This window comes from Oryx dammah, unplaced genomic scaffold (genome assembly GCF_014754425.2).
Source record: "Oryx dammah isolate SB20612 unplaced genomic scaffold, SCBI_Odam_1.1 HiC_scaffold_5, whole genome shotgun sequence".
NCBI classification, from domain to species: domain Eukaryota; kingdom Metazoa; phylum Chordata; class Mammalia; order Artiodactyla; family Bovidae; genus Oryx; species Oryx dammah.
In genome coordinates, this window is record NW_024070189.1 from 17,153,127 (window position 1) to 17,180,615 (window position 27,489).

At 33.8% G+C, this 27,489-nt stretch overlaps 1 protein-coding gene across 8 annotated transcripts in view; it reads left to right on the plus strand.

Moving 5' to 3' along the window:
- The window catches only part of FAM172A (family with sequence similarity 172 member A), a 407,879-nt gene that overhangs the window by 175,326 nt on the left and 205,064 nt on the right, over positions 1-27,489 (plus strand). For all 8 annotated transcript variants that reach the window (XM_040241517.1, XM_040241519.1, XM_040241518.1 and 5 more), the window contains one exon: positions 7,828-8,046. In XM_040241517.1, the coding sequence (XP_040097451.1) occupies positions 7,828-8,046 (219 nt within the window). The remainder of the gene's footprint in view (positions 1-7,827; positions 8,047-27,489) is intronic.

The following is a 27,489-nucleotide window of genomic DNA, read 5'->3' on the forward strand; positions in this document are numbered from 1 at the left end:
AATTTTTATATGTTTTATGTATACCAAAGGGTCACAGATGGTACAAGGATATGTTACCATGAGGTAGAGTAGCATTTTGTGATTATAAAATTAATCTGTCTCTAAATCTGTTTAAAGAGATTTTGCCATCTAATGAGCAATATAAATTATTAATATTTTCATGTTCTTGGGGACATTCACAGCCATAATTTTACCAACACAGCTGTTTGACCTGGTGACATCATGTTTTGCATATTTTTGCATTTTAATGAGTTAGTCATTTAAAAGGTTACAAAGAAACCATAACTCATAAGTAATTAAATTATTTAGCAGAAGAAGTATGAGAAGATCTTCTGACATAGGTCACTGTGGGAAGGGGAATTCAGAGCTGTACTCACTTGCACCTGTTTGTTAGGAGGTAGATGCTTTTAGAAGCTTTTCCCTTAGATTATGAAATTATTTCACTTGTTAAAATATCTGAATGTATATGCAACGTGCATGTGCACACACACTTCGCACACCTTCTGAAGTGGTACATTTTCCTTGTGATGGAGTAAGTTTAAATAATACTTGTAACACAGACCACAAACATAGCTTAGCATTTATGATTATTCATGCTTGAAAGTCTAGCTAGATTGGTTTTAGAAATATTTTATAATAATTTTTTCTTTTTTTTTCATATTCCTCTTCCTCTTGAGTATAAAATGGCTTCATGTAGACGTTTTAGGAATTTGTACTTAATTGTCATTTGGAATTTTCTTCTGAGTGGAAATACTTTAAAATGAAAGGTGATCCATAAGTATAGCACTGTACCTAGCATAGTGCTTGGTAAATAGTAGCTGCTTATTAAATAACTGTAGGAAATCAATGTTTAATGAATGATTGACCCGGTGAATACTTGGAATCTTTCATTATGTTCTCATGCTTGCAAGCAGACTCTGGAACCACAGGCAGAGCACTGATATGTTCTTGAAAAAAAAACAATTGGATATGATCTTTTAATTGGGAGGATAAAAGAGAAAGGTGACATATTTTAAGATAAAATGATTTATGTAGCATAGTTCTTAAGCAAGTTTTAAGAGTAACATTAAAATTTAATGTATATTGTTTGTATTGTATATGATTGAATCAGAGTGATATTTTGAAAGACCATGTGCCTACCATCTATAGCTACAATATTTACACAGTTTTATAATGGTAATAAGAAGTTAGGAGACCATTTAGAACTGTAAACCCAGAAGGCATAGCTAGCATGTGGACGCTGTTTCACAAGGTAAATTTGTCCATCCAAGTCTACTTGGGGACCTGTAATAAAGGCTGTGTGTCCATAGGATACTCTGTATCCACTTAGGAATTTTGATCTGTCACTGACTAGGCAACAGTTGTAACTTGTTACATTTTAGTTTAGTGTATATGTTTGTGAGTATATGTTTGTGTCTTTTTATGAGAATGAGAAGCAAAAACCAAAATATTTCATAATGCTATAGTATTAAATGATATTCTGTCCTTTATAATGAATGTTTTTTATTATTCTGTTGTACATATATGGAATGCTTTGATATATAAGATATGGATTGTTAGAAGAGATATTTGTGATATTTAAGCAGCATAGTGTTCTAAAGCCTAGGAAAAGTTAGAAACAGAGTAGGTGATAATGTAAGTGCAAAATGAATGTTTTAAAATAAATAGCACTCGGATGACCTGATGTCAGAACCGGAGACAAGGGTGTGTGTTTGTCAATATATCCTTCATGTTTTACAGACTCCTAAGGGAACAAGGGAAGATACAATTTCACCTTTTCTGTGCCAAAACATTTTAATTATATCTTCTTCCAACTACAGCGGTTCAGTAACCAAGGAGCTGACATTGATGCATGTGTTGATAAAGCTGCAAACATTCAAAATGAGATTAACAAAGATTTTGAGCAAAGGGTGACAGCTAATTTTGCACAGTATTCTGCATCTAATTCAGGCCAGCGTAATAATAGAATATTTTATACCCGTTTTGTTATTCAAAAGGACTTTTATGATGCATTTGTTGTTTGTGGATATCTTTGTATCATACTCAAAAATTATCCTATGGCTTAAAACTATTTGCATCTATGTTGCAACACTGAAACAATATTAAAGGAAAAAAAAAAACCTTATAATAAGTTTTTTTTGTAATTGCACTTTGTCCTTGGAACTCTGCCTTTATCTTAGTTTATCCTGGCACACTAGCTAGGGAAGGTATAGAGATGCAAACATATATTTTCTAATATTTATTAGTATGCACTAATACAATGGCCAAGAGAAGTTATATTCAACTTATTTAATTAATAAAACTGTAGTTTCTTTGTGTTCTTGAGCTCCTTTGAGCACACTTCAGTGTGTTTCTTTTCTCTTCTATTCTCTAGTTGAAGGCAGCTGACAGTCTTCTTTCACTTTTCTTTTTGTTTGTGAAATTTTCTTTCTTTTTTTTTTTTATCCACTCACTTCTCCATCTGCTTTCACTTTTGTTTGCTTGGGCCGTCTCTCATCCCAACTTGATAATGAGGAATGCAGTGTGACCCTGACCTCTATCAGCCCATGCATGACCTTCTGACTCTACCATATAACCTTTGACCTTCTCTTTGACAGCTTGATTAATTACCCTGTGTTATGATTTATGAGTAAGTGCTATGTAAAAATAATAGACAACAGGTGGTCCTCTGAAAACTTTTTGTGGCATGTTTTCTTTTACTGACTAACTTGATGAGCTATTTGAAGTTGGAAACTTATTGGGATAATCTATGTTGGTTCACATTATGATATTTTTATACCATGGAACACAACATTAGAATTTAGGAGGCTGCAAGTCAAAGCATGGTCATGACAAACATTTTACAAAATATTAGCATGGTGCTGTTACGTAAATGCAATTGGGAAGAAGCACAAAACGGAGTCAAGTGACATTTCAGGCATTTCAGTCCCAGGTCACGTCTTGAGAAAATTGCTGAAATAATGGAGGGGGCATTTTTCAAGCAGTGCTACAGCTCCAACAGCTATGTTTACTTTAACGCTTCACTAGTGACTTCTGATTGGTTGTCATGACCTCATCTCTGTTGCACCTAGGATGTTGCAACAGTGACATATACATACCTTCTTGTGAAAAAGATGAGAATAAACACAACATACATCTTTCAGAAAAGATGAATGGACATTGGTTTGTCCATTTTAACCATGGATTGATACAGTTTATAGATAAAAACACTTTGGGTTTCATTTCCCTTGAGGATGAGCACCTATCTTCTTTCAAACCAAGCAGATAGAATGCTGAACTTGAAAAATATGATTGATAAATCTGTGTCAAATGATCTCTTAAGGAGCCTTGCCTGAAGACCAAACCAGACAGTTCCGTAGGTCAAAGGATTCTACTCTGGCCCCTGACCTCTTTGGTTGCCTGTGGGTTTGCAGTATTGGCAGATTAATATGTAGAGATGAGTACTTTTCAGATGATTTTTTATTTAGCCAACCACAACAGACTTGAAAAAATGTAGAACTTGTTCCTATTTTTCGTTTTCCTTATAATTGATAATTAATAGGCAAATTAACTTAGATAAATCTTCAGTTTTACCACGGTTTCATTGGGGTCAAAAGTACATTCCATTTCTGGCCAGGCATTTTAAGATTTTATCTATTTGTAGAATCTTCTCTGTAAGTGCATCTCTGTAGTGATTTAATTTCTTAAGCAAGATTTCCTCTTTGGTTCTTTGTGTTTGGCATCACCTGTCTATTCTAGACCTCTGACCTAAGCCATCATTTGTTGATTGAATGATAAATGAATTATTATTTATTAGCAAGTACATCTATAGACTTCAAAGTAAAGAAGGCCCAGAGACCTGTGTATTCTGTTTAAATCACAGTAAGCACTTGTGCTGAATAAAATGCTACAGCTAGCAATAAAATTTTGAGAGTTTCTGATTAAGATCCCATGGTTTATACCTTATAAACCATAGGTTTGTTAATGAAACTATAGTTGCAACTCCAAAAGAGTAGAAAATAGGATGAGGTAAATTAAAGAGATAAAGCTTACTTTTACCAGTGTCTGTCCTCTTGATCACCGTGATCTTCTGCTAGACTGTGCAGTCAAACATAAGAGTTAATTAACAACTTTATGTATGCTTTGTCTCTTGAAATGTTGAATATTGGAATTGATTTGGGTGAATCATTACAAAAGATGCCAGAAGTTTTATGTATTTAGTTGTAGAATGTTAGATAATCAGTTTGATCACTTTATCTTGGTAAAGATAACAGAACTTTCCATGTACATTTGAAATAACCTAGCTTTTCATCTTAGGATAAATTTAACATGCTTAAGGAATAATTAAATTTAAAATACCTCAGTATACAATCTTTTGTGTTCTAAGCATTAATTCTGGGGATCTCCTTTGGGGTGGCAGTGCACAATTCTTTTATGATATTATACTTGATGGCTAATTTTATAGTTTTTTAAAAGTTTATGTGTACATTTGCTAAGTTAAACTAGGATCTCTTACTTATTTCTGTGTGTACTGATTGAGTTACTAGGAATAGAAAGAATTAATTTTTAAAATGGTATTTATTCTGATATAAATTGGTATCATTCTATTTATAACAGTTAAATTTAATGACTGGTATGTTGTCTGCTTTGTTTACTTTGACTATTTAATTTGACTCCTTAGGTTATATATATTAATGTTGATATGACAAAAATCTTTGTAGCTTTATTATACAATAGGATTTTTTGGGCAATATATGTGACAGGGAAAAAGGTAAAAAGATAAAGTTTTACTTTACATATCTTTGCATGGGATAGTTAACTTTATTTTGTTGCTCCAGCTTTCTCCTGCCCATAAAATGGTTATGAATGATCTCTGTGAATATTGCATTAATTGTCAGGCAAATTTTAATTGAAAAATGTAAGTTTTTTGCAGAATGGTAATTGAATTTGCAGCAAAGACATTTATTAAAATTAGCTCTCATTTCCACAGAAAACGTTCCTAAATATTTCTTGATTGTTATTCCATTAATTGGCAGTATGAAATATCTAAATGATAAAATAGTTTCTGAATAAATCAAATGTTTAAAGAGAAACATTCATTGTTGAAATCAATATGATACAAATTCTTTAATTGATTTATGTAGTTGTGATTTAAAAATAGAATCATTTTTCATCTGTCGATGCCTTGGTGAAAAATTGACATTGTGTCTTCATAAAATTGGACAAATGAGTCATGTAATTTTCAGTTACATAATCAATAACCTAGATAAATACTACTACTTTGATGATTTATGTTTCTGGTTTTTGTACTTTAGATGGGACACGTCAAATTTCAGAGTTCATTTAAAATTAGGAGGTATAGTAATTTCTCAATCTATGATTTCCAAAAATTGAAGTGAAAACTTCTGTTCAAATAAAGCTGGCATTATTAAAATATTATTTCTAATGATTAAAGGATAAACTAGGGTAATAGTTTTCTCATTTTGGTGACTGTAAATTTCTTCTAAAGAATTTGCCTTTATTTGGAGTTTATTCATTGTGCAAAGATGATGTTCATTTTCTATCCATTTATTAAAGTCCTACTTTGTTACCCTGAGTTTGTAATTTTTCATGTTATCATTCAAGTGTAATATATCACTATTTTCAACTCTTAAGAATTCCAAGATTCGATTTGGGTCTTGCTAACCCTAACACGTGTTAAGGGTGAGAGTCTGTGTGTGTGTTTAAAGTTCAGTTCACTCAGAGAAGGCAGGGAAGGAGCATGACAGGAGACCACTTACTCATGGTCCAGAATCTAGTAAGGAGGCAATTTTCCTTTTGGCCTATGGTGACCTTTTTTGACTGTGCCTTACACCAGAGACAGTGTATTGAATGCCTCTATTTCACCCTGTTTAGCAGAGTGCAACAGTGTTCTTTAACTTACTTTTGGTGGGAGGAGAAGTTATAGCTGAAATTTGAGAAGGGCGTGAAAAGTTGTAAGAGGCACAAGGAAGAGGGGTAGGAACTTCCTTCAAATGTGATTTTAATAACTAGTCAAGTGTGTCCAACTGTAGAAAATCACCAAGTGACAATATGTCTGCCTGACAGTGATCACAATGAATTACAAGACTGCTGAATAGCTCACAGATTAGAATAAAGCAGAGCCAAATAAAATATCTTTTGTTGGTAAAACTTTGACTTACCAGCTAAGAAACTTAAAAAAAAAAAAAGGCTAAGAAACCTTGTCTTGTGCTTTGTTGAAGAACATTTAAATTTAAAAATGCATCAAGTATTTTATAAGGCCTTCACGAATGAGATATTTATCTAAAAATTTATTTAAATACATATTGAGGAATGTGTGTTATGTTATTAATCAGTTTCGTATATATTATAGTTTTCATATATGTAAGACAACTATATCTTAATTACCTTATCACTAAAATAAAAACTTCAGCAATCTTGACGATCTCCAAACCATGTTGTGGGTTTTAGACAATAATATCAACTGATTGGGGTGGGGAATGAAACAATTCCAATGAAGTTTCTAAGTAGTTTGTGAAATCGATTTTTTTAAAAAGCCAACTATGTGTGGCAATTTCGTATATTTAAAAATAAGGATAATTGAGTCTGTGCTAATATTGGCTGAGTTTACCGCTCTCAGTTTTTTTAAATTATCTTATGTTTGGTTTGGCAAAAACAATTAAAATTTAAACTTGACATAGATTCTACAGTTATCGTTTTGGGAAAAGTATACACTTTTGTTCTTTGTAAGGATGGGGATTTTTATACTTTATTTTTGATGGCTCTTATTTTTTAAACATAACATATGTTTTAAGTATGACTTTACAAGATTTTAATAGATGAAATTGGGATACCCACAGTACCGAATTGAATAGAAAAGACAAGATATAAATAGCTTCAAAAATTTATGTTGTTTGTTAGTGGTAATTGTTTATCCTTCTCTGATTTTTCATGGTTAGATTATTCCATCAGTTATAACATAAATGTCAAAAGTTTCCTTAATTATAACCAGAGAAAGGTTTGCCTTGCTAGAATTAAGTCAGACAGGAAAACACATTTAAAAACTTTTTAAAAGATTTACTAGCTCAATAAACTATATTTTAAACTTTGAAACTTGTTTCCTGGTACTAGTTGTTAATAAAGAGAGTTTTTATGGTAACTGAAAAGTAAAAGAAATTTCAAGATGAAAAAGCTGTTTCCATACATTATAGTAAGATATTAGTTTATTCTGTTTTCTGATTTGTGTGCCTTCCTGAAAGAAGAGAGGTGAAAAAAATCTATTATGTATTTGTAGACATTCTGTGTTCCTGATAATAGAGATATGTAAATCTGTAGACAGTTTACTCCTTACTGATTGCTTCTTCTTTTTTAACTTTAAACAAATAAAAAATACCCATTAAAGTGCAATTGTAAAGAAACAAAAATCCAGGAAAATATGGTTGGAATTGTAAACTTCAATTTCAAAAAGGTTATTTTCTCAAAATATATATTATAAATATTAATGTGTTTTGAAAGTATACTTGTTATTTGATAATTCATTTCAGTCAGTTTTGGAGTTCTGGGAAATCTGAAGTACTTTTTATAAATTTAAACTTTATATTTATAATATGTTACAGTTATATCTTTTTGATCTTACAGACGATCTCTGCTTATTTACACACATAATACAGGCAAATAATTTGAAATCACTTTTCTGTTGGAGAAAGTAAAACTATAATCTGTTATAAAGGAATTTTTAGTGAATATGTAACTATGTTATGTCACTTAGTATGAGATTTTAAGAACTTTTTTATGAATTGAAATGATTTTTAAGATTAAATTATGCTGCCTTTTTTGTTTTCAAAACAGGAAGGATATGGAGTAATAGTACTGAATCCCAATGAAAACTATATTGAAGTTGAAAAGCCGAAGATACCTGTCCAGTCATCTTCTGATAGTTCAGATGAACCAGCAGAAAAACGCGAAAGAAAAGATAAAGTCTCTAAAGAAACAAAGAAGCGACGTGATTTCTATGAGAAGTATCGTAACCCCCAAAGAGAAAAAGAAATGATGCAATTATATATCAGAGTAAGTCGTGAGCAAGATCATTATCCGACATTATTTCCTTGTCTTTTTTTCTTTTTTTCAAACCACAACAGCTAATATTTACTGAAAATATTCTATGTGTTCAGACCTGTTCTAAGCAGTGTTGCAGCCTTTATGAAAGAAGCCTTTAAATTTATTTTCTATAAGTTATTTCATTTTTTAAAAGAAAATATCAGTTTTTAAATTTTTAAAGATTTATTTCCCAAAGGTGTTAATTTGACTGAAATGTTTTCTGTTTTCTATTCAAAATAACAAAACACATCATTCTTAGTTCAGTGTGATATTTTATTTAAGTTGCAAAAAGCAATTAATAATGCAGTGTACAAAACATCAGTCTTCGTCTTGGGTGGTAATAGTTTTAATGCATTGTTTTCCTACGAGCCACCATCCATCCACTGTGTCTCAGTTTAACTTCTGAAGGCTGATGGAGGGAGGAAGAGTAATTAATATCTTAATAAATATTTAAGCTGGAATAGTTTAGGGATAGTGTAATGAGGGAACTCGGCCCTCTGCTCTTTTCTTATCCAGTGAACCTTTGCACTTTGTAATGCTAGCAGCATGGGATCGTTATAGCTGTGCTGCCCAAGGAGTTCTAATTCTGTGGGGGGCACAAACAATTTTATTTGCCCTTTGACACATTCTGCTTGATATACACACTGAGCATTATATATATATATATATACACATATATATATATTTATATGTGTGTTTGTGACAGATTCATGCAGTTTTCAAAGCCCTTATTATGAGTGCTCAGAATATAATTGAATAATAAAGTATGTCAAAAATGCTATTGGATACGTAAAATAGTAAATTGATATGTTCTTCAAAATTGAGCAATTCAGAACGTTTAAATGCAGACAATTAAAATTCTATAAATTATACTGTGAGATAGTAGTAAAGTTTCAAATTATTCAACTTGAGCTATTTTTCCGTTTACTTTAAAAGCTCATTAATAATGTATTTCATACCACATTCAAGGTGAAATACGTAGCATTCTAAGTTACTTTTAAAATTTTACTTCTAGTTCCATGGCATTATCGCTTTAGTTTGGGGAATTGTACTCCAAACATTCTAGACATTTGATTATAGGTCAGTCAGATGAGTAAGTTAGGAGAGTCATGCAGCATATAAATTCTCAAAAGCCAAAAATATGTATCCAGACCAAGAATACCTAAAGCATATCTATCATACAGTGAGTCAAGCAAAAGTTAGGCAGCTTATAGAAATTTCTGAAAAGCATCTCACTCTTTAATATATTGTTTGAAAAACAAAACCATTGATTAGATTTGGAATTCGTAAGTATCATGCTCATTCTATGTAGTTATATTGTATTACCTCCTTTCTTCCACATGACTGCATCAGGGTCCTGATGTCACCTCTTCTCGATCAATTGTCCTGACTTTCCTGATTAATATGATCCAGTTGATCAACTACCGTCTTAAGACAGAATTTTTAAAAAATTACTCCTGATACCTGGAGTCTAAAAATGAATTGTATACGTTTTTAAAATATACAAATCATTAGTAATATTCAGTTTCCTATATAAAATGAAAGCAAACGTGATTTTGTGTATTAAGTTTTTACTTCTTAAATAGTTGCTTTTATTTGCCCATGATAAGTGCAGATGAAAGCACCTGTTTCTGACATTTGTCGTCGTGCGTTTTATTTCTTTTCTGATTTCTCTTTATCATGTCCCTGTCACTTTGGGTTTGTTCTTTTGTTCTCTTGTGTGTGTGCGTTTTCTTTATTCTTTTTTTTACATTTATTTTGTTCATTCCTATATCTACTTTTTTATTATACCAAGGGAAAAAAAATTTTATGTTTTTTCATTAAGATCTTTATCTTTCCTTTGTCTTTTTTCTTTAATTCTTTTATCTCTTTTATGCTCCTGCTATTTTTACTTCTTATTATGTCTTTTTGCCTCTTTCTTGTCTTGTCCCACTTCATTCATCAGTCTAGGTTTTCCTTGAAAGCACTAAAAGTTGAAAATTGGCTCATGTAAACAATACAACTTTATACCTGATAGTTATGAAATGTTATTTTTCTTAATAAACATCCTTTCTCTTAAAATCTTACAGGATTGGGCAAAACACCAGAGCTAACCTGACACTCTTCAAACATACTTCTAGATAGTAAGGCATGAACCTGTAGTGGTGAAGCAAATAGTGGTTCATTTTGTGTTAGGTTGCTTAATTCGTATGTAAGTTTGATCCACTCTAGAAGTATCTTCTTTCCTTTCCTTTACATATCTCCAAATAACAAGTATGTGTAATTTTCAGACACAGAGCGTGTATGTGATAGGGGTGAATTAAGTTTTATTTATATGCTTCTTAGCCATTTACATGTTGAAATAATTTATTTTTTGTAACAATCCCATAAGCTAGGTAAATCAAATAAGTTCACTGTTACTTTAAACACCTGATGGTTAGATGGTACATTTTTGTCTTGGATCACATAACTAGTAAATGATGGAACTAAGTGTTAAATAAAACCTGGGCTTCTAGTTACTGTAGATTCTTGCTGTCTGTCTTTTTTACCACATTGTTCTAATTGGTTGAGAATAAAATATGTATTTGAAATATGAAAAGCAAGCCACTTATTATAAAAGCATGATATGTAGTAAACTATATTTGATGATTATATATGATATAGTAAATTATATTTGATGATTATATAGATTTTTGACCAGTTATCATTTAATAGACACTATTAAATGTCTATAAACAATCTACATTAGTATATTTATATTATTAAATAAATAGTGATGTTGAAATATATTTCAACTACTGTCTTTTAATATGATCAATAATATTGATCCCATTTGCAGATGAGGAGACTGAGAGTCAGTACTTAGTAAATTTCCCAAGGTCACATAGCTCTTAATTTAAGGTCCATGGGGCAAGAACTCAGTCTGTTTTCTTCATTGCTATAATCCAGAACCTAGAACAGAGTCAGAATAATAAATATTTGTAGAACAGATCCAGAATAATAAATTTTTATCTGATAGATAAGATGGTAAGGCCAGGATTAAAATCCCAAACCACTACTGCTTTTACTAACGCGTCCCGCATTATTAAAGTTTACTACTTGATTTTCTGTGAGGAAACGTTCAAACAAATGAGAGTGAAGAAACATTACATTGTTAGTCCCCTGTCCGGTAATTGAGAAGATATTCCAAAAACCAGTGATGAAAAATCAGTTTGTCATTATTTATTTGATATCTTGATGGATCTATACATTTTCATCTCAATATTTAAAAGTAAGTTATGGACTTTTCTTTTTTTAACTATATCATCATGGTGCTGAAATGATGGATAAAAATGGAAGGTTTTTTTTGCCAACCTTTTGCTATTTTTGTTTTATACACTTGTTCATAGGAGTACAACCAGGCTCTGTGTTTGCTCTACTCTGTATACAATTTGTGCTTTATGGGATCTGTGACTTTGCTTTCTGTTCTTTCCCTTAGTCTAAATTCTGTCCATGTTGTAGTGCCCCACTGACATCAGTGACCTTTCCTTACTAAGACTGTTGGGAGTTCTGATCAGTTAACTTATATAGAATTTATCGTGTTCTGTCTTGAGCTATCTCTTGTGTTTTGTCTCATATTATTAACAATTTATCTTTCATGCCTTTCCACTATAGCCCTGCACTCCTTTAAGCATGCTTTATAGACTTTGAAATTGCATATCAATCCTTTCGAATACGCAAATAGGAGTCAGTTGTTATAATAGTACAGTGCACACTATCATAAAGTCAGGAACCCATGCTAAATCTAGGCACTACGATCCAGTCTCCTGGAAGGAGACCGAAGCAGAAAGATTAGGCCTTAGTCTAGATATACGTGGATAATGTGACCTGCAGCATAAGAACGAGGGATATTCTGATATCAAACTGGAGCCTGAGAGGACAAGTATTTAGACCAAGGAAGAAGATGCTTAAAAGAACTTCAGAGTATATAGGTGGAGCATAGGCAAAAGTGATTCGATGCTGATCTATGTAATACTGGGTTGGAATTGCTTGAATATCTCTACCTTAGGAAACTTAGTTTTGGGCTGTAGTGACAGGACATAAAATAGAGGGATTAGATCCAGAACATTAACAATAATAATAATACTAAAAATGGAGGGGGGAAGAAGGTCACATGGCCACAGAAGGAAAAATCCAAATGTGGAGGAGACCTTTAGAAAATAGGAATCTTGGCAGAGCCTGACTTTACACATTAAAGATACTCAAATATTTATGGATTGATTGCTTGTTGACATCCATCAAAAAACTTATTCCTCAACAGGCAAGATATTTGGTGTCTAGTTGTCTGACTGATTTTTTTTTTTTCAGCATATATGTGAATTTTTGCAGTTGTTCAGAAACAGCCAGCTCTGATAAACTGAAACTTTCTTTTCAGAAAATATGTTTTTGATGTTCTGAGTTGGGCTATATCCAAAATATTGGTGAAGGCGAATTCATATCCTTTCTTCTCTTCTGTACCTCTTTTCTGTGTAAATGGCACTAGAGTCTCTTCTGTGTAGTGATTTAGCAACCACATTCAACTCATTATTACAATCAGTGTTAGTTTAACTTCTGAAACCATTTTATTTTCCTGGAATATTCAAGTATTTGATTTTTCTTCCTCTGGCATGTAGTAAATAGCCAAAATCTCCTTTGAACTTTTTTGCAAATATCTAGTATACACCAGCAGAAATAAAGTAGAATCCAGGCCTAAAACTTTAAGATTAGCAAAATATAGTTTTCTTTTACTTACTAAATTAATATAAATAGATATGACTGACTGTTGGGTTATGTGGCACATTTCTGCTGCATTAGGAACAGAGCTTGAGAGATCAGAGTACTTAGTCTTTCATGTGGCAACTTTCCTTAACTACGAAATAATGTACTTTCTGGCATATATTATGGCTTATTAAGGGGATTGATTTGGTCTAGGCAATAAACATCATGTCAGACATGCCTGGCAGGAAAACCTGCTTAATATGTTTTGTAATAAGATGGAATTTTTTGTTCTCGAAAACATCTGCCAACTGAATTCAAGAGTGAAGACAGAAAATGTCATCAATTTAGTGGTAATCCTATAAATTTAGTTTCTTTTTGAGCAACACATTTCAAGACACAAAATTCCCAGTGTTAATCACCACTGGTTATAGTACTTTGTAAAACGATGAAACAAAAACATTTTATTTTTATATAATGTGTTAATTAATTCATATTGAATTTTAATATTTCAACTGATAAAATTTTAACAAGCATCTTGCCAACAGATCATTTTTTAAAGCATCTGTTTTTTAATGTGTTGGGTTGAGAACTGAGTCAAATGGCTAAATATGTACATATATTCTTTTCAAAAACATATTTCAACCCCCATAATTATAGATACACTATTTTTTCCCCTTAGACCGCCAGGGGCTGCTGCTGTTCATACTGAATATTGCTTTCCTCAGAAACTGAATATACCAATCACACTACCTTTGTTCTTTCTTCCTTTTTTCCCCTTTAGCCCAAAACCTTAAAAAATATAACTAGAAAGAAAAGTACATAGACTTAGCTAGTAACTTAATTATCACTATAAAAATGTATTTTTTAAACCTTTTCTATATTCTAGGACATCTACATTTTCCAGGTAAACTTAAAACCTGTAGTCATTGAGTGCAGATTGTGATAATAACTCTTTTATTTCCTGTTTTTAATGTCTGAATATCATTCAGAATCATTCCCTTTGCAGAAAGAGAGTGTGGAGATGAGATTAAAAGTGCAGGGTCTTATAGACCTGAGCTTGAATCTCAGCTCTTCCACTTAATATAGTCACTTCAAATAAGTTAACTTCCTTATGCCTCAGTTTTTTGTCTGAAAAATGGAATGATAATATATGTGAAGTGAACATAGTATCTGGCACATAGATAGTCTGGGGACTTCTGGGCCAATAAATAACATCCTGTCTTCTCTCAAGTTGAGAATCGATAGAGATAGAATCTAATTTCAAGATCCCCTTGGAACTTTTGGTACCTGGTACCAAAAATAATACCTCTATGTTACCCTCCTGGGTTTAAAACCTAGTGAGCACTACAACATAGGAATCAGATAAAGGGAGATCAAAACATCAGTTTTGCTAATTGATGTAGTTCATCTAGAAAACTCGGCTTAGACCTATGGCTAAATTTAGACTTCCTAGTATATTAATCCCTGCAGTGAATTTTTTTTACCTTTCCTCCAAACAGCCGATGTGCCTTAACATGGTAGAAAGCAAGCAGGAATGAATTGTTCCTGAGGTAGACCATTACTATTACTATTTGAGTTTTTTAAGAACTCAATACAGCAGTACTAAAATATAATGATTCTGTGTTCACTGAAGCATACCTTAGTTTTTTCATTCTAAGGTTTTCATTTAAAAGAAAAGCTGTGATCAAATCTAATTACACAGAGTTTCCATAAAGTTGTTTAATTGTAAAGCTTTGAAGGGGCCATAATTCTCTTTCAGATCATCAGATATTAATCTTTGGGTTTTCATGCTTCATCTTACCAAAACCTAGTAAACACAGTAGATTTTAAATAAATATTTGATGAATGCATATTTGAATAAATGCTTGCTTACATGAACCTACAAAGCAAGAGAGACAGACCCTTCACAATATAAACCTACACTTTGATGTTGACTAGCATGAGGTTGAAAGAACTGTGAGACTATGTATATTATGTCTAAATAACACTAACAGAAAATTACTACATTGTTCTGTGAATTCAGAAAAATGGCCATTTTAAAGTATACCAGGCATTCTTTGCATGCATTTAAAAAACAAGTCAAAACGAAGAATTAGAAATAAGTAAAATAATTAGATACTCAGATTTGAAACAGAATTATAGTAAACACCAAAGCTTTGCATTTAGGGATTTTGATTGGCCACCAGTGAATTTTAGTGGGGGGATTCTGCCATAAATATAATGTAGTGGAAAGAATAAGAACTTTAGAATCAAAATTCTGTCACAAGCTGATTTTAGACAAGTCATCTCTCTCTCCTCTTTAAATTTCCATTTCTTCTTCTGTAAAATAGGGATAATCATAGCTATTAGGCTGTTGAATGGAATGAATGAGATAAATTGATGTATATGAAAACAACCAATGAGATACCTACTATCTAGTATATCCCCTTTTCTCTCACTTCCCTCCTTACCCCTTTTCCCTTAGGAAATATGGAGAGAATTATGCTGGAGACTCCCCATGGACAGAGGAGCCTGGCGGGCTACAGTCCATGGGGTTGCAGAGAGTCAGACACGACTGAATGACTAAGCACACACACATATGGCCAGATGACGTCTTTACCAATTAGTTTACATTCAGTGCTTCTCAAACCTTTTGGTCTCAGGACCCCTTTACAAATGCTTAAACATTATTAAGGGTTTTGTTTGTATGGATTGTATCTACTGATATTTTCCATAAAAAGAATTAATGCTGAGAAATTTTTAAGTATTTATTTTAAAATAGCAATAATAAACCCATTATGTAATGACATAAATTAACATATTTTTTGAGAAATAAGTATATTTTCCAAGGCAACACAAAGTGAGATGTATGACGTTTTGAAAGTCTTTAATGTTTGACTTAGCAGTCCATGGGGTCTCAAAGAGATGGACATGACTTGGTGACTGAACAGAAACAACATGAAGAAAATTTAGCTTCACACAGGTATACATTTGTATAAGGAAGAAGTATTTTTAAAGGTTTTTTCAGACAATTATGTATATTCTTCTTTGATGCTATACCAACATTCAATAAGAGGTAGTTTCTCAAAGGTTAGTTGCTGTGTGAATCTAAAACACACCAGTGAGCATTTCATACTGTTATATGGAAATCCACTGGTCTTTATTATACTTTGAATATATCTTTTACCCAAAGATGACCGTATAACATCACATAGTGGTCATTTCCAAAGTATTATTTCACTGAGTTATGCGCACCTTCCAAATGTTGACATATATTTTTGTTGTTGTTTTTTAGTCACTCAGTTCTGTTTGACTCTCTGCGACCCCCTGGACTGCAGCACGCCAGGTTTTCCTGTCCATCACCAACTCCTGGAGCTTGCTTAAACTCATGTCCGTTGAGTCAGTGATGCTATCTAACCATCTCTTCCTCTGTCGTCCCTTTATCCTCCTTCATTCAATCTTCCCAGAATCAGTGTCTTTTCTAATGAGTCAGCTCTTTGCATCAGGTAGCCAAAGTATGGGTCTTCAGCTTCCACATCAGTCCTTCCAGTGATATTCAGGGTTGATCTCCTTGCAGTCCCAAGGGACTCTCAAGAGTCTTCTCCAACATCACAGTTCAAAAGCATCAATTCTTCAGTGCTCAGCTTTCTTTATAGTCCAACTCTCACATCCATACATGACTGCTGAAGAATCCATAACTTTGACTAGACAGACCTTTGTCAGCAAATTAATGTCTATGTTTTTTAATGTGCTATCTCAATTTGTCATATCTTCTTCCAAGGGAGCAAGCATCTTTAAATTTCATGGCTGCAGTCACCATCTGCAGTGATTTTGAGGCCCAAGAAAATAAAGTCTGTCATTGTTTCCCCATTTATTTGCCATGAACTGATGGGACCGGATGCCATGATCTTAGTTTTTTGATTGTTGAATTTTAAGCCTACTTTTTCTCTTTCCTCTTTCACCTCCATCAAGAGGCTCTTTAGTTCCTTTTTGCTTTCTGGCATAAGGGTGGTATCATCTGCATATCTGAGGTTATTGATATTTCTGCTGGCAATCTTGACATATTTTATTATATAGTATTAAATATTCTTCTTTATTACTATTCTTACCAATCTCACCCACAAAGCTTTTAAGAACTAAAAAACAAAAACTATCAAGCTTATCATGTAATATACAAGTTTCCCAAAATTTTAATTTTATCCAGAAATCTCAATTTTTATCATTAGTGACAAATCATAATTTTCCTAAACTATCAGGCTTTATTCATTTTCAGGAAAATGACTTCCAAATATTGAATCATAGTTTGCTTCTCAGTCTTACAAGTAAAAATGGTATTCCATTAAGTGGCTACTTTAGCTCACAACTCAATCAATTACACAACTAATTTTCCTCCAGACAACCATAACATAGTTTGGTTTACGGGTGCTTAATGCATTCCTTCTATTCATCACTCAGAATATTAAACATATATACTCAGGGATTGAGATTTAATAAAAAATAGTTTCTCTGCTTCATCAGCATCTTTAAGCAAACTTACCTTTTTTCCCTCTTACTATATGGCAGTGAATAATACAATGAGTACTGTAGTTTAGCAGGACTCCTGTGATCTGTGCTAAGTCACAGTTTTATTGTCCATTGCTTTTCAACTGATAATGCCAATGCCAACACAATGAAAAGATAAATAATGTCTTCGTGTTATTATGCAGGTAGCCTGAAAGGGTCTCTGGAAACCCCAGAGGTTTGCAGACCACGTGAGCGTAGAATCCACGATAGCGTTTGATAGTAACTGGATTCAGTAACTGGGCTCATCATGCTTCTCTTGGACTTCGGTCATAGTCACAGCTTCCACCCCTTTCTTGGGAAAGAGGGTCAACATGAGACCCTCTGTCCCCAACGCCTTTGCCCCTTACGCATCCATTTGTATGCTGTTGGTGTTCAATCACTAAGTTGTGTCCAACTCTGCAACCCTGTGAACTGCAGCATACTGGGCATCCCTTTCCTTCACTATCTGCTGGAGTTTGCTCCAACTTATATCCACTGAGTCAGTGATGCTATCTAACCATCTCATCCTCCACCACCCCCTCCTCCTTTTACAGTTAAAAATAGTTGTTGTCTGTCTGTTCCTGTAATCCTCACAATGGTCTTATATATTATCCTGACTTTGCAGATCTTAAATGAGACTCAGAGACATAAATAGACTGACTCATAGTTACGTACCTAATAAGAGTAACTAAACCAAGGTTTGAGCACCAAGATTAACTACACTTCATTCACTCTTAGTGTTCTTTCTTTCACTTTCACACAGGAGCAGGAGAGTGCGAAGATTCCCTCAGAATTCTTGTGCAGAATGCATATATAATTATGCCATCAGAGAAAGGCCATTATTTGTACATATATAGCTCAGTCGATCGAAGATTGCTTAGGTCATCTTTTGTCACTGATTTTAAAACTTTTTATCACATATTAACATCTCTGAATTTGGGCTGCATCTTAAAAATTAATGTCATATCATGGATTATTTGGGCTTCCCTGGTGGCTCAGATGGTTGAGAATCCTGCAGTATAGGGGACCTATGTTCGATCCCTGGGTCAGGAAGATGCCCTGGAGAAGAGAATAGCTATCCACTCCAATATTATCCCGGGAGAATTCCATGGACAGAGGAGCCTGGCGGGCTGCTGGCCACGGGTCATGAAGAGTCAGACACAGCTTGGTGACTAACACTTTCTTTTCACTTTTCACATGAATTATTTGTTGACATGAAACAATGGTACCTTTTAGAATTGATGGTATTGTAGATGGATGAAATATGGAATGAAACAAGGCAGCCTCATGGCACAACTTGGAGGGGATGTAATTTTTATTGTGCACTCCCCAGAGTTGTTACAGTGTATAGACTGTGTGGTATTACGGTGTTGCCCTAGTAGAGGTGATGTGGAGGTTTGTTCTTTTTTTTATATTTTATCCCCCATTTGATCCCACAAATTGTATAAAGACCACCTGCCTACTGTTTGGCAAGTAGTGAGCCCTCAACAAATGTTTATTTATTACCTACACGTCTTTGTAGTCAGTTATGTTCATTTATATGCCAAAGCAGTTTGAGAGGAGGTTTGAATTCTCTCCAGTGCTAGATGTTATTTGAGAAAAATTTCCCTAGATGGTAAACCTAGATGGAAAACCTAGGAAGTAATGACTCAATGACTGGATTAATAGAGATATTAGCCCCTAAGTGTACTAATTGTTTGCATAATGCCTTTTACTTTAAAAATTTCTTTTGGCATTTTCAAGATAACTGAAACAACTAACAGTATGACGGCAGTCCAGTGTCACTTACAGGTTACCTTCTGTCAGCACATCCTCATTGATTTTGCTTCATGTCCCAAGTTGTAGATGCTAATGATAAAGTATAGGAGGAGAATAAGATATTTAATTGCTACTCAAGGCACCTGAAATTAGCCAGGATGATATATCAAGATATTAAATATGTCTTGAAACTGGAAAAAATGTATCCTGTTGAGTGGCTTGGAATGAATCTCTTCACATTTTGATTTGGTTGAACACAATTTTGAAAATATCATGCTTGGTCTGACCCTTTGTGAGACATAGAGATGGAAAAGCCAAAATCCCTATTCTCTAGGGACTCACTCACAATCTAGTAGGGATGCTGAAGTAGTTATAGGCAACTCAGATAGTAGGCTAATGGTGGTAAATATTTTGAAGCATTCATACGTTGCATTAGAGGGGTGTAAGAAAGGGAAAATATGTTTTTCAATGGGGAATCCAAGGGATCTTTTACAGCTATTAATACATCCTTGGTAATAAAAATCAGATTTTAGAGATTCAATTACAGACTATGTTGAATTTTAAAGTTGGAGAACCATTTTATACATTTTATTTATAAATACAATATTATTATAATGAGAATCTCAATTTTTATGCAGTTTATTTATAGAAATTCTTTGAAATATATGTTATATAACTTTTTTGGTTGAGTATTTTAAACCACTTCAAAATGTTGGCACTTTAAAGGAATTAATTAGGTAGATGTTTCTGACCCGTTCTCATAACTGTAATATTTGAATTTTCATTTAGTGCACTGGTATTTATTCTTGACGCTAAAATGGTTTTGCCACTGCTTTTAGCTCAAATGAAGCTAATTAAACATATAAGGAGAATATCAAAACTGCCAGAAGCATTTAATGTCCCTTAACTAATCTTTTTTTCTCTTGCCTTCCCTCCCTCCACCAAATGGTCTGTACTATATTTACTTTATATCTGTTGTATATTCATTCATTATTTCAGAAAAATAATGCAGTTCAATAATAAAGCACCTAACCTTTGAATAAAGATTTGTAGATCAGAAAACACATTTGTATTTTGTTCCTTAGGAAATACAATATGAAATTGGTGATAAGTAGTTTTCATTTTTTAAAAAGTTCTATTTAGGTTTCACATTTTTAAAATTGCTAATGAAACTATTGACATTTGTTAGTTCCTTCTTACATGGGTTTATATAGTCATTTTGGGGAAAAGATCTAAATAAGCAGCTTTCTTCAAAATGGATTAAAATGATGACCAAATTAATCTTCATAGGAGTTCTTGAAGGTCCTTCTGTACTGCAAATTATTGTTAACTAATGGAGCATCTTACATAATGTCATTTAAGTAGAAAAAAGTGCAGAGTTTCCATTTAAAAATTCTAAAATAACTGTGCTCATCTCCATATACATGCCTTCCTTCATTACACTCTGCCCCACCCTTGACCTTGACTTCAGTTTTTGCTAGAGAAAGTTTGATGTAAGTCATACCCTATGTGGGAATATTTTAAAATTTCATCAGGATAAAGATTCTGATTTAATCATCTTTTTTACCCTGGTCCGTGTGCTAAGTCGCTTCAGTCGTGTCCAGCTCTTTGTGATCCTAAGGACTGTAGCTCGCCAGGCTCCTCTGTCCATGGGATTCTCCAGGCAAGAATTCTGGAGTGGGTTACTGTGCCCCTCTGTGGGAGATCTTCCAGACCCAGGGACTGAACCCACATCTCTTATGTCCTGCTTTGGCAGGCAGATTCTTGACCACTGTGCAACCTGGGAAGGCTGTAACATATAACAGATTTCCTTGAACATACATAATACTCAATAAAATTGTTGGATGAATAAATGGACTGAATGACTTTATTTTGAGATTTGACTTTACTTAGACAATGGCCATGGGAGAACTGTCATCTCCTTACCTCTATGCCTCATTTCCTGCCCTTCTTTCTTTCACTTATTCCATTCTAGCCTGACAGGCTCCTGCCTTTCAGCCTTTGCTTTGATCTTCTGCCGACAGTGGTCTGCCCAGCTATATGTGTGGCTAACTTCCTGAATTCCTTTGAGCATTTTCTCCAGTATCATCTCAATAGAGATATACCTTGACCATCCTAATTAAAATTAAAGCCCTGCTTACATGCTCCCATCCCTACCCACTGCTCCTTTTCAATAGTTATTCCCTTCTAACCTATCATATAATATACTTATCTATCAAATATTGTCTAATGTCTGTCTCTCCTGTTAGAATAGGCTCTGAGGGTGCTGGTGTTTTTGTTTTGTCATTGATGTGCCCCAAGTGCCTAGCACAGCCTGGCACAAATTAGGCATCGATTGAATCTGTTGGCAGAAGTGCATTGTTTCTTTTGTATCGTTATTTCCTGGTAGGTATTGACTTATCAGTAATTTATGGCATATGATACCCTGTTTTGAAAGCTTCCTGTATGCCACATCCTTTGTGTGTTTCATTTTATACTCAGGTAGCCCACGCTTCACGGGAATTATTTGCTTATGCTCTTGTGCCTTGCATTTAATTAAGTATTCATCTTTGTATCCACAGTGTCTGGCTCATGATGGGTACCCAAATAGTAGCTAAATGGAGGCGTGAATGGCAAATCTTTTATTTAATAAGGGTGACATTCTTATAGGGAAACTCATAAAATGGAACCTAGTGACCCTATCAGAGAAAATAAGTGTTTCTTTGATGACTATGGAAAACTGAAAATGCTTCAAACACTTTAAAGACTAATTTTAAAATATTTTATAATATATTTAAATAACAAAGAATTTGTCATATATATGACATTAAATCTTAGTTTGAATAGCAATAGCAACCATTTAGCTAAAAGTATATAGCAAAAGGATGCCCATTGACTTGAAATAATTCAAAAAATTTTGTAAGATTAATAATAAAAAAGGCTATATTTAAAGGCCTAAGCATAGTTCCCCTCTCTGTTGAACAGCCTTCTAGTTTACTGCCCTGTGCAATTCAAGGCACACTCATGAGACCAGAGTAATCCTATAATAGAGCCACTGAAGTGACACTCATCTAGTCCAATTAGTTGTGCCAGGCTCTATTCTCACCACACATTCTGAGGAATTCTTGTCCTTGCTTAGCTTCACCCCCAGATTGACCTCACCCTACATAAGGAGGATGGTCTGTCTTTCATTCAGCAGCTTCCCAAGTACTGCTTTCTCCAGAGCTAAAACCTCTGTGCCAAGGGGGCATCTCCCCCGACACTGTCTGATCTCTGTAGACCCTTACTTACAGGAAAAAAGATAAAGCCGCTACACCAAAATATCCTAAATAAATATGCAATAATATAATTCTCAAAACTAGCCCAGAAAGATTACCCAGTTATCTTATAATGGTCATTTTTAGACATTTGAAATGGAACACTTTTTTCATCATGTCAGTTGAACATCTAAAAGTAGAACATTGTAGAGGGGTAGCTAATATTACTGGACATTTTATAGGGCTCTATTCAAATTCTAAGGAATTCTTCACAAAGTACTTGCCCTATATCTATTAATACCTAACTTTAATGTTCCCTCCTTTGTAAACTCTTCCTGACCCTCTCACCCCTCCTTGTCCTGCCCCCGTCTCCACTGCAAAAGCAAAGGTGTGCACACGGACACTCCCAAAAGTGATCACAGCCTCCTCCCCCACCTTGTAAATTGCATTTAGTATAAGTTTTAGCATTTTTTCCAAATTAAGGAAATAATTGAGTTTATATGTTTACTATCCAAAGTAGATGTCTAATCATTTCATATAAAAGCTTACATTTAGTTCATTTCTCCATAAAGGTCTCTTTGCCAAGGTTGTCTGTGACTAGAATTACCATCTACTTTACACTAGAATCTCTGGTCAATTTTTGTGCTTAAGGGAGTCAGTTCAAATTGTGGTGGGTAGCCCAGACTGTCCAGGGTCAACTGCTTAAAATTTACAAGGAACTTTATTGATGACACTATCGCATTGTGAAAATACTGTTACTATTTCAATCATCAAACTAAGAATTGCCACTGAAGCCTGATAATGACTTATGCACTTATTAGCAAGGGCAGTATAAACAGCAGCTCCAACAGGTTAAGCCTTTGAATGGATTTCTATCTGTGAATATACTGTGGCAAAAATACCACTTAATATTTTTTATTATAGGATAAATTTTTAAATTGGAGAAATGATCAAGTATAACACTTAATTTTAAGGTTAAGAATATTGGCAAAGATGTGTTTAGTCAGTTTGTCTTTCAGTTGTTCTGATATGCATTAGTTTTAAGTCCTATCTCTTCTAAATAGAATGTATGTGATCAAGAGTGTGTCTCTAAATGAGAAAAATTTTATAACTGTATTATAAATCTGGTGATTTGAGTACTACCTGTAATTTTGTTTTGTGTTGCCTTATGTACATTAGTAGATTAAATAAACTTAAGTGTGGCTGAGTTAAATGTGGGAATATGGGAAGAAAGTCAGAAGAGCCGTAACTTATATTTCATTGCGAAAATCAATCGACATGAAACTCAACCAACTATTCTTAATGAGTTTACGGTTCAACTGTTAACAGGTGATTTTTCAGAGAAGTTTTCTTTCTTTCTTTCTTGTAGTACCTCAGCCAATAAATTCTTACCCTATTCATCAAATATTTATTGAAAAGCACTATGTTAGGCAGGTGGGATATGAAGATCAATAAGACGTCAACCGTTCCCATATGAACTCAATAATAAGGGTATGGCACAATGAGAGAGGAACGTGTCAGATTCCAGATAGTACTCAAGTTGGAGACCCAGGGGACATAATCCAGTTAGAGGCTGAGCATGACAGATCCAGGGACAGTTTCCTGGATGAGGTGATACCTGGAAAGCATCTCAAGTTATCACCACTAAGGGAGGAAAGTAGAGGTTGAGGGGAAGAAGTAGACAAGAAAGGGAGAAGATATTCACAACAGAAGAAATTATATAATCAAAGGCACAGAAGCAAGAAAGAGTATGTGTGTTTGAGTTCAGGGGAAAGTAGTTAGACTATAAAGTTTAACACTAGAAATAAAATTATTAATTTATAAAAAGTAATATCTAAAGAATACATTAATTTTTCAAAGCAGATACAATGATTTTTGTTTAGTTACTTAGTATATATCTTGAACCATAACTGGAGTTTAGCTGTTTATTGTGTTCGGTTTAACATAATATTACAGAATTCTTATCTTCAATTAGTTGACAGTGTGTGGCTAAGAAAATAAAGTGAATATTTAGCATAGTGTCTGGTACCTGCACTACTATTAACTTTGATTTTCATCTAGTCTATTTATGGTTCTGTTAACATTTGACTACTTTAAATGACTTATTATGACATATGCAACAAATATGTGAATTGTAAAAATAATAAACACCAGAGTGCCTGCCCAACTTAAGAAATAGAATTTTAACAGTACCTTAGAAAACTCACCCATGCCTCCTCTAGTCACATCCTTGTCTTCCCTTTCCTGAAGTATGAATTTTGTATTAATATTCTCTGTGCTTTTTCTTATAACTCACTATATTTGTTTTCCTAAATATTAATTATATCATCTTTTTTTCTTTCCCTTATATCGTATTTACTTCCTTTCTGGAATTTGCAATTATTTTTTGCACATAGCGTTAATATATGTGTTTAGCAATAGTTCATTTTTGCTTCTATATGGTATTTATTTAACTATCTGCTTTACTATTTATGGACATTGCTAGTGTGTTTTCCAGTTCTTGCTGTTTTGAGCTTCTAATGAACTTTCTTATATTGTTTCTGGTGTTCATATGTAAAAATTTTCTCTAGATTCTATGCTTAAGAGTAGAATTACTGAATTACCAAGTTGTTTCTGAAAGTAGTTGCATGAATTATCCTGATCAGCAGTACCTTTATCTTCCTTCATGTCATTCTCAGACCTTTGTGTTATCTTTTACGTTTTTGCTAATTTGAAGATTATTATATGGTATCCCATTGTGGTTTTAACTGGCATTAGCTTTATTACTAATGGGGCTGAATATATTTTCAATTTTAATTGGCCATCTCAGTTTCCTCACTTGTAAATAACCTATTAGGCCCATTTTGTTATTGTTTCTTTATCTTTTCTTATTGATTTGTAGATGATATTTACATATTACAAACCACTCTTCCACTCTGGTTTGTCTTTTCATTTGTTTAATGTCTCTTGAGAACATTCTTAATTTAAATATACTAAAATTTATTAGTTTTTTTCTGTATGATTTATCCTTTAATGTTGTGTTTAAGAAGTTCTTACCTACTCTGAGTTCAAAAATATATTCCCCCAGATTTTCTCTCATGTGCTTAAGAATTTTTCATTTTACAGTTTCAGTTCACATTCTATCAGGAATTGATTTTAAGTTTGTAGTGAAGTGAATCCAGTTTCATTTTTTTCCATTTTGATAATTATCCTGATCCTCTTTATTCAAAAGACAAACTTTTCTCCAGTGATATTTAAGTGTTTTGTCCAGTAGAATTTTGTTTTTGTGTTTGCTCTAAGGGATACATCTCACTTAAATTTTTCCAAAGTTAAGTCAGTTGTCTCAACCTTATTTCTAAAATAATCCATTTTTTCCCCTACAGATGTGAAATTCGACCTTTAGCAAACATTGAATTCTTACATCAATCCCTTTGTCTCTGGGTATCATCATTCTGGTCCCTTCAGAGGTCTGGCTATACTTGCCACTGCCATTCTGATGGAATTTTTGAGATTTTGTTGTACATTTAGGGCTTCCCTGGTGGCTCAGAGGTTAAAGTGTCTGCCTGCAATGCGGGAGACCTGGGTTCGATCCCTGGGTTGGGAAGATCTCCTGGAGAAGGGAATGGCAACCCACTCCAGTACTCTTGCCTGGAGAATCCCATGGATGGAGGAGCCTGGTGGGCTACAGTCCACGGGGTCGCAAAGAGTCGGACACGACTAAGCGACTTCAATTTCACTTTCACTTTTATACATTTAGTATCTGGCAGTGCCTCACATAGTAATAGTCCTCACTTTATTCTTCTATCCTCACCCTACCCCACTCACCAGTTTTAAGTTTGGGAATTTATCTCTTTGGTAACTGCCACCAACACAATCAATCTCATCCCCTTTTGCACTCCCTCTCCCCCATCTCTATCTTTATTAAAATGACATTAGGTTACAGAGATGATAATTTTTACATTATAATGTTTCTTTTCCTGTAATAATTCTTTTACATTTGCAAGAAGGCAAATAGTTATGATCACTTGGCTTTATAATATATCTATTTGACTATTGCGGCTCTCCCCATCTATCTTTTTATGCTATCATTTCCTCATGCATATGTGCTTAATTTTACTTCCTAGGCAATTGAAATATATAATGGATTTCAGAAGCAGTTAAGGCGTCAATTTAGAAATAGTGTTAGGATGGCCCATGGACAGGATATGCTAATTGATCAGATGAGGATTAAAGAAGAAGAAATATAAGAGGTCTCCCAGGACCTGTCTATTCCATTGGATTATAATGAGAATCAAACAGTGAAATAGTTTGTTACTTTAAAGATGTATAAAACACATGTAATATAAGGTGTGTTAGTGTTTGTGAGAACTGAAATTTCAACTAATGAAGTTCCTGCAGTGACCAGTGAGAAATAATTAAAAAGTCATTTTATACCCGTGCAGCTTTTCCTCTGTTAAATGTATAGCTATGCAAATAAGTGGTAGGCCATAATTCCTCAGCTTTTATGATTCCATGAAATAATAAAGTAACTGTTATTAAAATAGGCATTTTATTTTCTTCTCCCACCCTTAAAATGAGCTACCGTATAAGAGTTTCCACTGGTTTTAATAAAGGGAAAGGAATACCAAGTTACATTTTATCAGTCAGTTGTATTCTATCTGTAACTCTCTAAAATATAAAAACACTTAATGAGTCATTAAGCAAAATGAGTGAATTCTACTTTGCCTTTAGTGTTAATCTTTCAGTGCTACAGAAATATATTGTTGGAGAAAATAAAGTCCAAGAACTAAGCACCCTTAATATCTAACAACAAGTACAATTAATAAAAGATGAACAGATTTAATTTGGAGCTTCCCTGGTGACTCAGTGGTAAAAAAATATACCTGCCAATGTGGGAGACACAGGTTTGATCCCTGGGTCAGGAATATGGAGAAAAATGGCAACCCACTCCAGTATTCTTGCTTGGGAAATCCCATGGACGGAGGAGCCTAGTGGGGTCAGTCCACGGGGTCCCAAAAGAGTCGGACATGACTTAGCACCTAAACAACAACAACGATGTAGATAAAGACTATAAAAGCTTAAATGCTCACTGTAAAATCCATAGAGCGGAGGATGCCATATTGTGCTCTAAGCAGAAGGAGCAAGCTTCCCTGGTCCTCAGGTGTCCACGGGTTCTCATAATACTAAGGAGCCTGTCACAGAT